The sequence below is a fragment of the Rhinolophus sinicus genome, chromosome 14 (genome assembly GCF_057876585.1).
Source record: "Rhinolophus sinicus isolate RSI-liver-muscle chromosome 14, RSI-T2T, whole genome shotgun sequence".
NCBI classification, from domain to species: Eukaryota; Metazoa; Chordata; class Mammalia; order Chiroptera; family Rhinolophidae; genus Rhinolophus; species Rhinolophus sinicus.
Genome location: NC_142514.1, coordinates 156,069,544 through 156,082,864, shown reverse-complemented (window position 1 = coordinate 156,082,864; position 13,321 = coordinate 156,069,544). Strand labels below are relative to the sequence as shown.

At 44.5% G+C, this 13,321-nt stretch overlaps 1 protein-coding gene across 2 annotated transcripts in view; it reads right to left on the bottom strand.

Annotated features, from left to right (window-relative positions):
- The window catches only part of NELL1 (neural EGFL like 1), a 761,225-nt gene that overhangs the window by 297,910 nt on the left and 449,994 nt on the right, over nucleotides 1-13,321 (bottom strand). For both annotated transcript variants that reach the window (XM_019742633.3, XM_019742632.3), the window contains exon 14: nucleotides 7,353-7,475. In XM_019742633.3, the coding sequence (XP_019598192.3) occupies nucleotides 7,353-7,475 (123 nt within the window). The remainder of the gene's footprint in view (nucleotides 1-7,352; nucleotides 7,476-13,321) is intronic.

The following is a 13,321-nucleotide window of genomic DNA, read 5'->3' as shown; positions in this document are numbered from 1 at the left end:
TGGATGAATAAATAGAGAGCCAGCCTGCAAGAAGAGAGAAATATGAAGCCGACCCACAGAAAGGAGACAGAAAGCAGCAAGGAGACAGAAGGAGCATACTAGGAGCACTCCAGCTCTCGGAGCCATCTGTTTTTCAGTCCTAGCTGCCTTTTTGGTCCTTAGGTACCATCACATGCCTGGAAAGCTCACTAACGCTAGCAGCATCCAACCAGTGCAGTCGCATGAGACCCCTCACTCAGAAGGGCCCCACCCTTGGGGATTAATGCTCTGTGGTCACCATCCTGAAGTTCTCAGTCAGTTTCATCTTTGAATTTGTGTTTTGTAGGTGAGGTCCAATGGGACAATGGAACATGCAGTAGGGGTTTGGAGCCTTAGCTCATGTGTAGTCCCACCTCCCACTGCCTCCCTGCCTTTCTCAGATGGACTCTCAGCTCTCCATTCCCATTTCCTGGGGCCCCCAGGTCCCCTGCAGCCTCTCCCTCCCCACCCAGCGACAGTTGCCATACTCTGTCCCCAGCAGGGTCCTACAGACACAGGGAAGGTCGGGTTTGGGCACCGACACTCTGAGTGTTTCCAGGTGGAACATGGCTGCATCATTCCCATCCCGAGCTGGCCAGCACTTGGGTACATTCTGTGGGTGACCCAGAGAACTGGTGGGGAGATTGCAGTCCCCTCGGGTTGCCCATGTGCCATAGATTGGGGTGGAAGGAAAGATACCTGACTCAATTTCCCTGCCCCAGCCAGAGCACATTGGTCAGGGCAGAGGGGAACCCTGTAGATGGTGGAATGTACATGTTGGGGATGGGTATGAAGCGCCTCTGATGGTCTGCACCCACCCCAAGAGTATTCCCATGGCTGAGGGAATGGCATTAAATAGCAAAAAAATAAATAAAAAAGAAAAAAAAATACCATGATAGATTGAGAAAGAGACCACAGAAGAATGGTAAACGCTTTATATTTTAGCACCTTTAAACAAAAGCGTTTTCAAGGATCAGCACATCTTATTCAGCCCTAAAGACAGACAAGGGCAAAGGCTTAGTCTATCAGTTACTTATCGACAACCGCCTCATTAAGCCCACCTTTGGTTTCCAGGCTAATGCGGATCTGGGAAAGCAGATCAACACTATTCCACAGACAATTCCAACCCTCATGTGAGGTTGTGCAAATCTGATTTGAAACACTTTGCAAGTGTTTTCCCCCATTTAACCCCAAGTGCCAAAATATTTAGCAACAGATGTTGCACAGTTTCAAAAGTACTTTAGTCTGTGTATCAAAAATGTCAGCCAAAAAAAAAAGTTTTAAATTATAGATTGCCATTGCACTCTTTTCCCTTTCTGTTTCCTGTACAGTCTCTAGTCAGAATGTCACACACAAAAAAAAAGAAGAGAGAGAGAGAGCGAGAGCGAGAGCGAGAGCGAGAGCGAGAGCGAGAGCGAGAGCGAGAGAAATGATAAACAGCCAGGAAGGAAAAGAAGGAAGTGGAGGGAGAAATGGAAAAGAAAACAGGCATGGGGGGGGCCGGGGGAGTGACGAAGGAAAAGGATGGAAGGTGGGGAGGAGAGAAGAACTAAAGGCAGTCACACTAACGGATAAATCAGATGCAGCTATGACTTATTCAAGTTTTACCTATAAAATAGAATAATGCTATCAACCTCCCAGTGTTACGGTGGGAACTAAATGAGAAAACATATGTGAACACACCCAGCAAGGTGTCTTGTATACACTTGGTGACCGTTGTCAAAGCTGAACTGAACTGGTATTGTCCATCTTGAGACAACAAAGAAACAAAAAACTCCTTACATGGGCATGAGCCACCAGGAAAGCCCATCTGAGAGAATTCACACCAATTAGTATTGTTTGAGAAACTGCTGCCTTGTGATTTGCTTGCTAACAGAAGTGTTAATGGTGTTTATTTCTATCCTGACATAGTCAATTCCATAAACAACACCATGTCTGGAAAAGCTCTTATACAAAGAAAGAGGAGAGGAGAGGAGAGGAGAGGAGAGGAGAGGAGAGGAGAGGAGAGGAGAGGAGAGGAGAGGAGAGGAGAGGAGAGGAGAGGAGAGGAGAGGAGAGGAGAGGAGAGGAGAGGAGAGGAGAGGAGAGGAGAGGAGAGGAGAGGAGAGGAGAGGAGAGGAGAGGAGAGGAGAGGAGAGGAGAGGAGAGGAGAGGAGAGGAGAGGAGAGGAGAGGAGAGGAGAGGAGAGGAGAGGAGAGGAGAGGAGAGGAGAGGAGAGGAGAGGAGAGGAGAGGAGAGGAGAGGAGAGGAGAGGAGAGGAGAGGAGAGGAGAGGAGAGGAGAGGAGAGGAGAGGAGAGGAGAGGAGAGGAGAGGAGAGGAGAGGAGAGGAGAGGAGAGGAGAGGAGAGGAGAGGAGAGGAGAGGAGAGGAGAGGAGAGGAGAGGAGAGGAGAGGAGAGGAGAGGAGAGGAGAGGAGAGGAGAGGAGAGGAGAGGAGAGGAGAGGAGAGGAGAGGAGAGGAGAGGAGAGGAGAGGAGAGGAGAGGAGAGGAGAGGAGAGGAGAGGAGAGGAGAGGAGAGGAGAGGAGAGGAGAGGAGAGGAGAGGAGAGGAGAGGAGAGGAGAGGAGAGGAGAGGAGAGGAGAGGAGAGGAGAGGAGAGGAGAGGAGAGGAGAGGAGAGGAGAGGAGAGGAGAGGAGAGGAGAGGAGAGGAGAGGAGAGGAGAGGAGAGGAGAGGAGAGGAGAGGAGAGGAGAGGAGAGGAGAGGAGAGGAGAGGAGAGGAGAGGAGAGGAGAGGAGAGGAGAGGAGAGGAGAGGAGAGGAGAGGAGAGGAGAGGAGAGGAGAGGAGAGGAGAGGAGAGGAGAGGAGAGGAGAGGAGAGGAGAGGAGAGGAGAGGAGAGGAGAGGAGAGGAGAGGAGAGGAGAGGAGAGGAGAGGAGAGGAGAGGAGAGGAGAGGAGAGGAGAGGAGAGGAGAGGAGAGGAGAGGAGAGGAGAGGAGAGGAGAGGAGAGGAGAGGAGAGGAGAGGAGAGGAGAGGAGAGGAGAGGAGAGGAGAGGAGAGGAGAGGAGAGGAGAGGAGAGGAGAGGAGAGGAGAGGAGAGGAGAGGAGAGGAGAGGAGAGGAGAGGAGAGGAGAGGAGAGGAGAGGAGAGGAGAGGAGAGGAGAGGAGAGGAGAGGAGAGGAGAGGAGAGGAGAGGAGAGGAGAGGAGAGGAGAGGAGAGGAGAGGAGAGGAGAGGAGAGGAGAGGAGAGGAGAGGAGAGGAGAGGAGAGGAGAGGAGAGGAGAGGAGAGGAGAGGAGAGGAGAGGAGAGGAGAGGAGAGGAGAGGAGAGGAGAGGAGAGGAGAGGAGAGGAGAGGAGAGGAGAGGAGAGGAGAGGAGAGGAGAGGAGAGGAGAGGAGAGGAGAGGAGAGGAGAGGAGAGGAGAGGAGAGGAGAGGAGAGGAGAGGAGAGGAGAGGAGAGGAGAGGAGAGGAGAGGAGAGGAGAGGAGAGGAGAGGAGAGGAGAGGAGAGGAGAGGAGAGGAGAGGAGAGGAGAGGAGAGGAGAGGAGAGGAGAGGAGAGGAGAGGAGAGGAGAGGAGAGGAGAGGAGAGGAGAGGAGAGGAGAGGAGAGGAGAGGAGAGGAGAGGAGAGGAGAGGAGAGGAGAGGAGAGGAGAGGAGAGGAGAGGAGAGGAGAGGAGAGGAGAGGAGAGGAGAGGAGAGGAGAGGAGAGGAGAGGAGAGGAGAGGAGAGGAGAGGAGAGGAGAGGAGAGGAGAGGAGAGGAGAGGAGAGGAGAGGAGAGGAGAGGAGAGGAGAGGAGAGGAGAGGAGAGGAGAGGAGAGGAGAGGAGAGGAGAGGAGAGGAGAGGAGAGGAGAGGAGAGGAGAGGAGAGGAGAGGAGAGGAGAGGAGAGGAGAGGAGAGGAGAGGAGAGGAGAGGAGAGGAGAGGAGAGGAGAGGAGAGGAGAGGAGAGAGAAAAGAAATTAGTCAAGTTGCCTGCTGAATCTTGTCCAACTCCCTCTGTAAATGTTCAGTTCCAGGTGGAAAAATCAACTATAAAATGCATGCCCTACAACTGAGACACAAACTTGGGTACAGACATACCTTGGAGATACTGCAGGTGAGGTTCCAGACCACTGTAATAAAGTAATAATTTTGAATATTGTAATAAAACGAGTATTGCAATAAAGCATGTATTGAAATCTTTTTGCTGGTGGAGGGTCTTGCCTTCAGTTTCTTAAAAACGCAACACCTGGGAAACGTAATAAAGCGAAGTGCAACAAAACAAGGTATGCCCGTACTTCAGTCAGAAGGCTGAGGTTCAAGCAACTCATGAACTGCCTGCTTTTCCTCCTTCTTCATCATTGTACCACTAAGAATGCTGTCTGTCTTCACTTTTAATAGCATTTGATAGTTTAAAACAATCAATATATATTCCTTTAATAATTCTTTGTAATAACATTGTTGGATAAACCCAGAAGGTGGTATTAATCCAATTTTAAAGAGTAAAAATACAGAAGTTACAACTCACCAGAAATGAAATCAGGTCTAAATTCTAAATCTCATACCTCTGGGTCCAATTCTTCAACTACACTGCACTGCCCTCCCCCCCCATGAAACATTTATAAAACACAGGCTTCTCCCCATCTTATTGAGGTCAATGCAATTGACCTCAAAAATCACTTAAAGAAAATTATTTTCCCAAATTCATAACTTTCAAGGAAAGACTCATTTTCAGTCTGTGAACACCAGTAATGATATCTGAACTCATGTTTTTTCACAGTTGGACTTTCAAATTCCACAAAAGTGAAGTGTCTACTTATCACAATGTCCTGAGAGAGCTTAGCAGAAACAAATGCTCTAAACTAGTGCAATAAACATTATTTGAGGAGGTAACATAATTCTGAGAAAAACGCATTAAAATCAAATTCCTGTGTTTCTCCTTAGATGTATAGCATTAGCAAGCAGGTACCAGCAATGGGCTTGATAATCTGGGGAACTGTATTAATCTTTATGTGTTTTTGTTTTGCTTTGGAAATATCTTCAGCTTGCTTTTCAAAGCTGAGCTCTAGTTTCTTATTTGCCTCATGAAGTTTAAAAAAAACAACAACCCACAAATATTACATATAATTTTAAATTCCCATTGTAAGAAGTGCAAACGATATCAAATTCATAGCAATAAGTTAATGCTCTCTTACACACACACACACACACACACACACACACACACACGGGTAAGATGGTGAACAGTTTGCATGTGTACAGCTTCTACGCAGTTACATAAACATGTGTATATATATTTTAAAATAATAAATCAGATATGTGAGGATGCTATATGTATTGTCCTATAACTTGATTTTATTTTTCTTCCTTTTTTCTCAAGAATATGTCTTGGAGAACTTCCAGTGTGCATGTGTGTATGTAAGTGCGTGCACATGTGTGTACATACATATATTTAGAGTTTCAAATCACGGTATTCTATTCCATGAAATGACATGCCAAATAAATTAAATCATCCCATTACTGATCAATATTTTGGTAGTTTCTGATTTTTGATGAATTCAAACAAAAACATCACTGGAGGGGCAGGGGGGTGGGGGGGGCAGCCCGGTGGCTCAGGTGGTTAGAGCTCTATGCTCCTAACTCCGAAGGCTGCCGGTTCGATTCCCACATGGGCCAGTGGGCTCTCGACCACAAGGTTGCCAGTTCGATTCCTCGAGTCCCACAAGGGATGGTGAGCAGCGCCCCCTCCAACTAAGATTGAACATGGCACCTTGAGCTGAGCTGCCACTGAGCTCCCGGATGACTCAGCTGGTTGGAATGCATCCTCTCAACCACAAGGTTGCCATTTTGACTCCCACAAGGGATGGTGGGCTGTGCCCCCTGCAACTAGCAACCGCAACTGGACCTGGAGCTGAGCTGCGTCCTCCACAACTAAGATTGAAAGGACAACAACTTGATTTGGAAAAAAAAAGTCCTGGAAGTACACACTGTTCCCCAATAAAGAACTGTTCCCCTTCCCTAATAATAATAAAAAAAAAAAAGAGAGAGAGAGAGAGAGAGAGAGAACCATCACTGGAGGTGAACTGTTCCCCTCACAAGCGTGTGCTTTTCTAGAACACATTTCAAGCGGTAAAATCAATGGAATCAAGAGAGTCCCTATATTGCTCTTCAAGATTTACTTTCAATGTTGATAGATTTTGTCAACTTGCCAAAAAAGTTTCACCAATTTATACTCTCAGTCATGTATGAGGCTTTTTATCTCAAGATCGCCAACAGAATAAAATCAATCTCTTTAAATTCTCCCCTAATCGAATGCATGCATATAGTGACTTACGCATTGCACATTACTTCTGTCTCATCAGCAGCGTGTCACCTCTGCAGAGGAGTACTGAGAAAGTGTTTCACGTCCTTGGGTGAGGCACTTAACCTTTCTGTGTCTCAGTTTTGTCACCTCTACAGCAGGGATGATAATACTTAACTCAAAGGGTTATTTTTCTGGTTCTTTTTGTACATTTTGCATCTTTTTCAATGTCACTGTGTCACTTTCCTTTTTGGTTCATTCAGTCAGTTAACATGTTTAATGAGTGCCTACAATATGCCAGGCACCATTCTAGTTGTGGGGGACAGAGCACAGACACAAGACCAACGGGTTCTCCAGGAGCTTACATCCCCATGGGGCGGCAGACAATACAAAAGGCAAACATATAAATATATAATGTCGAGTTCTGTTAGTGAAGAAAAACTACAGCCGGGCGCAGAGCTCAGAAGTAATAGGGGTGTTATTATTTTACACAGAATGGTCCAAGACGTTTCTGTGATGAGGAGATACTTGAGTAGACTCCTGAAGGAAACGAGCATCGAGGCTGACGGGACAAGCAGCACAAAGGCCTCAGACAGGCATGTGGTTGGCATGTTCGAGGAATAACATGGCGATGCAGAAGGAGCGAGGGGGAGAGAAAAGAGGGAGGCCAGCTGACAGGCGCCAGGGGCCAGACTCTGAAAGCCCTCATACACCCAAAGGAGGAATTTGAATTTTGTGCTAAATGGAGATGGAAAGCAGGGCCCAAGAGGATACCTCAAACGTGGTCATGAGCAGTGCCCACTTGCCCTCTGAGCAAAGCCTCACAGGAAATGGAAGTCATCAGCGCATCCTTCACAAACTCAGGCCAAGAGGCAAAGCTGAACAGAGGCATCAAGTTGGGGAACCATGCCCCCGACCCACACATACACCTTTTTCATTCACCTCAAAGCACTGTTCTTCTCCAATGCACAGTGCCTCTGTCAGCGAATAAACCAGGAACGGGCACTCTGACCATGCTCAGCCACCACAACGGCAAACACGGTCTGCCACAGGAGCACCGGGAGCCCAGGCAGGGCGGCAGCTCCGCCACAGTGCGCCAGCGGTGGCAAGCCTACCTCTGCAGATGGTCCCGTTCCCCACGTAGCCCGGTTTGCAAGTACAGCTGTGTCCCTGGACAGTGTTGGTGCAGATGGCATTCGCATCACAGTTGTGCTGCCCGTTGCCACATTCATCGTGCTCTGTTTGCAGGGAAACAAAGAAAGAGAGACACCTTTTGTTAATATGGAATCACTGATGTTGAAAACATTAGCTGGCACTCCCCAAATAAGAATGACAGTGACTATCATGAATTGGGACTTGACTCTGTGCCTGGCAGTTTCTATGCCTGACGTGGGTGAAATTTCAACAACTCTAAAAGATTATGTTATTATCCCCACGTCACAGGTAAAGTGACTGAGTGTCAGAGAAGTCAAACGACTTATGCAAGTCACAGGATTGATACGTGCTTCTTTAAGGTCATTGTGTTTTCCACACTCTGCAAAGGTGTCTGCAGAGCTTCAAAGCAGTGGTTCTCAACAGAGGGCAATCGTGTGTCTTCTCCACCCCTTGAAACATTTAATAATGCCTGACAATATTTTTGGTTATCATGATTTGGGATAGAGGCTGCCACTAAAATCCTGTGGACAGAGGCCAGGGATGCTGCTAAGCATCTTACAGTGTACAGGAAACTCACCACAACAAAGAATTCGTTGGTGCAAAATGTCAGTGGTGCCGAGGTTGGGAAGCCTCCCTCCACAGTTAGAAAAAGGCAAACCCACATGAGAGATTCTATGGCTTCTTCAGAACAAAGAAGGTGGAACTGAAAGGAAGACCCAGCAGAGGAGCATGGACCAACAAGTATTCTCAAAGGAGAGGCACGAGCCACGGGGATATGCTCTAAGGAAAAAAGGAATTTATTCTCAAGACTCTCTGTAAGGGCCTTCAGCAGTTTTACTCGAATTTTCTATAGGGCCTATTTTCATAGGGTTCAGAATTTAACCTCTTGGTGAAATGTGTCGTACTATGATTATATATAGTCCAACAGTGGTGACATCCTTAATCCACAGCGGTGGGGGAAAAGATCTAACAGTACAAAACAGACTGAAAGATTCTAAGTTAGAGAGCAAGATTTCACAGATAACTGCACTTTCCACTCATAATGAGGAAATTTAAAATCACCTAAATGACCACTCTGTAAGTAAATAATATGGGACGCTTTATGCCCTTTAATCCCTTTAACATCTGCTAGCATAACTTTTTAGAAGAAAAGTCAAGTAGAGTTATTAAATCATAAGAGGTTATAAAACAAGAGTTGAAATCCTGTCTGGAAACCCCAAGGAAATAACACTACTTGAACAAAACTGAAAATTCAATACAGTTTGTTAACCACAGTGTGCTGTTACATCACTGTAGCAGTCAATTCACAGATCATTCATCGTCATTAATTTTTATTCTAAATTTCCTAACAGAGACCCAGTCATGAGAAAGGTTCAATTCTACCAGGTAGAGCCGTTTTAGTTACCCACATACAATTAAAGTAAAGTACACACATGCATATGACTCTGAATTTAACACCTGGCATTTTTCCAAAGTAAAATTTTCTTTGGGGCTTACGTCCATCCCGAACTGTCAGTGAGAAACATGCACGGGTTAGCCAGCAGAGAAAAGAGAAGATTTATGAGGACACACTTCTAGTCTGTGCTAAAGTCATCTCCAGCAAACTCCAACAACAGTACTACCCTGTGGATATCTGATCAAATTTACAGACCCATCAAGCACCTGGTATGAACAGGTACAACACCAGGTGATATTAGGGACACAAACAGTCTAAGAATGTAGGCTTCAACTTCAAGGGCTTTCCATCTCCTTATTTACATTCACTTAATATGTAATTATCAGTGTCTGCACTAGAAATACCAAAATGAGTGGGTATGATCTAGGCTCACATGCACATTTTAATAGGGGCCACCAGACAGCATATGTAACACAAGGTAGGAGAGATAAGAGTTACAAGTAGGTGACCTTATATTTTATCATCCAAGCATTTTAGCGTGCAAGGGGCTTCTGTTAATAATTACACTGGGATAACAGGCATAACTCAGAATGACCAAAGCAAAGTGTGGTCATGCTCGAGAAGAGGAACAAAGATAAACTGGGATAAGAGTTCACTGGAGGAAAGAACCTTCTGCTAATAGGGAGGTCAGTCTTCTTGGAAGACATAGTATTTGAACTAGTCTTTAAAGATGGTCATGATTTTATTAGCCAGAATTGCCCATCAAGGGTACTCCTGGCAAAAGAATAGTGTGATAAAAATGTATGGTTTTAGGTAATATTCCAAAAGTTTGATCCATCTTTACCTATCTGGTCTTTATTTTTCAGCTTTATTGAGGTATAATTGATAAAATTATAAGACATTTAAAGCGTAAAAAGTGAAGATCTGATATATGTATACATTATGAAAAGATTCTTCCCATCGAGTTAATTAAGACATCCACCTGACCTGGTCTGACCTCCCAAGATTTTTAAAGCAAACCCTCTTCTGCGATGAGGTGACCCCATCACTGTCCAACAAATGGCTGAGTTCATTCCTGCCTCTCTCGTTTGTCATGTTGTTTCCTTGACTCAAAATACTCTTTCCCAACGTAGTTGAAATACCTGTGCCCTTGCGTGGCTTCAGACACTACTTCATATCCATACTCGCCACGAAGCTCTCCATACTTGCTTTCCATAGCACATGAATTTTACCTTGGAACTTTAACTTGGAATTTTATCTTGGAACTTTTATTAAGTTTAATATCTTTACCTCTTTGGAGGCAACTATATCATAATATGTGGTGATATTTACGAATTTTATCATTATTGTCTTATTAACTAATTAACTTTGAAGAGAGGAATTGCAGTATATTTTCTACAACTCTCACTTTACCTATCACTACTTCACCTAACAAAGTTGAGCCCGAAAGTGCCAAATACTGAGCTAAACATTGCACAGATGTCATTTAATTCTCCCAACAATCATACATATGAAGTAAGCGCGCTCATCTTACAATGCGAAACTGAGACAGAACTTGCCTAAGATCACAAACTAGTAAGTGGGGGAGCTCGGATGTGGCTCTAGACACCAGGGTGACCACCACATCACTGTACAGTTGGAAGCAATTTGGATGTGGCTGAGGCTGAGTCAAGACACGTGGAAGTGATTCTATAACGCCAAAAACGGAAACTATCTTTTTCTATGTGGGCCCCAAACTCCCACTTAAGATCTGACCCATCCCCGAAGGACAAAGGTATAAAACTTGCCTATTTCATTATATTCGGCCATGCCCAACTTTTTAAGTAACCAGCACCTTCAAAACTATGTTTGACAGAAAGGGACCAAGAAGAAATGGTTTCCTTCTAAAAATATCAAATTCCCTTCCAGCTGTTGAAGATATTGCAAAAGGTGTAAGACAAGCACGTGTGAGAGGTGGCACAGCATCGAGGTTAAGAGCACAGACACCACCACCACCCAGCCAGGGTTAGGTGATCCTGGCTTTGCCACTTACCAGCTATGTGAACTTGAATCACTCAGCCAATCTGCGTCTTAGTTTCCTACTATGTATAATGTGGATAAAGAACCTACTTCCTGGGGTGGTTGTTAGGATTAGTTAGTAAAGGTGAAATATTTATCACAGCACATGGTGACTAGCAGGTACTCCACAAGGGTAAACTCTTTTATTATCATTATTGCTATTACTCCCAGTAGAAGTAATATTTCTACAACTAGTAGTACCAATACTTCTACTACTAGTAGTAGTACAATTACCACTACTATGACAATTACCTGTGACCAGACTTAATTGTTGGAGGTGGTTAAAATTGGTTTAAAAACTTTCTGCTTCCTTTATAGGCTGATAATTCAGGCAGAAAGGCTGTAAATAGGCTTTTGAGAACAATTAAATTAGAATACCTCTTTGAAGTTCCAAAGAAGTACTTGCTTAGGTTCAATTATGGTCCCCAAGAAACAAGACTATAGATTGAGAAGATGAAGGATGTATGTTTAGGATTCTTGATAAACGACCATTGTTTGATTGTAGTTGAAACATCAAAACTCTCAGGACAAAGGGCAATGTGGCAGCAGGCATCTTCCACTGATGATAATTATTGTTATGTTGGCTAATATTTATTGAGCACTCATTAAAGACTGTCATTATCACACAGTTCCCTTCTGCTTCCTCTTCTTTCCTCTTTCACAGCATAGCGCAGAAGGACTCTAACTAATCCACCTGTGTAACATTGTAATCAATTGTAATCAATAGCCATTGTCAATTAACACATTATTTTCCTTGAGAACTAATCAGGACCCAAACAAGCTACTGAACCAGTCAATTCAACTGTGTCTGCAAATGCCCCATGGTTGCGGTCTGGATGTCTTGTGGCTTTACTTTGTTCAAAGTAATCTGTTTTGCATTTTACAGAATTGTTACAATGACCTCACTGGGATATGCTAAGCAAGTCTTATCAGTCATAGTTTACAGATGAAGACATTGGGGTTTGGAGCACATAAAAGGCTTTTCCTGTAAGTACACAGATAATAAGTTTTACATCTGAAACTCAAACTCCCCATTTCCTCATTCTTTCTGCATTGTTGCAAAATCCCACTTTACTTTGTTATCAAAGAAATTTCTACAATTTTGGCCATGGTGTAGGTAATATTTAATTTAAAAAAAATAACTGCAGACTTACAGAAAGTTGCAAAAGTAGTTGTCTGCAGGATCTCTGGTCCCGCTCCCCACACAAGAATGCAGGATATGGTGAGGCCAAAAAGGAACACTCACGGAACCATAGACAAGGGAGTTATATCACTGTATTCTTGCTGGCGGCTGGTCAAGACACAAAAGCAAACATCTGCCTGTACCCCAACAGGGGGTCTTCCTGCACCGCAGTCTCGCTGGTGGCCAGGTGAGACACACGCAGTAGGATCCACGTGATCCACAATCCGCCATCTACACTTGCTAACCCCACTTGCTAGCCACAATCTGCCATCTGCTTCTCTGCTAACCAACCAACCCCCTAGCGTAGCCACAGCAGTTATATTAGTGGCTAATGGCTAACTGGTTACAGCTGATGGCCAACTAGGTACAGCCGATGGCTATCTACTACCCGAGCCAGCACCTTTCCACATGAGGTCGAGAGCCTGGAAACTGCTCTCCTGGCTCTGTCCCCACAGTAGCACAAAAAGTCCCTAAGTCCTTCACCCAGCTTCCCTCAGTAGTGCCATCTTATACAGCCGCAGTACAAATCACAACCAGAAACTGACACTGGCACAGTAATGTTAACTAGTCTGCAGACCTAATTCAGTCTGTGCCATTTTTAAAACTGCATTTATTGTGTGTATGTGTGTACATATGTATGTGCACATATTATCCCATGTATAAATCTGTGTAACCACCAGCACAATCATGCTATATCGTTGCACCTTTTCCACATTCCCCCCCAGCCATCACCCCCAATTCCTGTCCCTGTCAACTACTGGTATGTTCTCTATTTCTACAGTTTCATCACTTAGGGAATGTTACACAAGTTGAATTCTATGGTAGGAAATTTTGATATTAACTTTTTTCACTAAGCATAATGCCCTTGAGTTCCACCCACATTGTTGTATGTGTCAATAGTTTATGCCTTTTTATTGCTGAGTTGTATTCCATTGTATAAATGTAGGTTCTTCAACCATCCGTGCTTTGAAGGATACTTTGATTGTTTAGTGTATTTTGCTATTATGAACAAAGTTGCTATGAACATCTGTGTACAGGGTTTTGTGTGAACATGTATTTTCATTACTCTGGAATAAATGTCCAAAGTGTGATTACAGGGTCATCTGAGAAGTGCATGTTTCATTTTGTAAGAAATGTTCAAATGAGTTTTCATAATGGCTGTACCATTTTACATTCCCACTAGCATTATATGAGTAATCAAGTTTCTCTACAGCATTGCCAGCATTCAGTATTGTCATTTTTTAAAGACTTAGTCATACCAGTGTGTGGTGATACTCCATTGTGATCGTAGT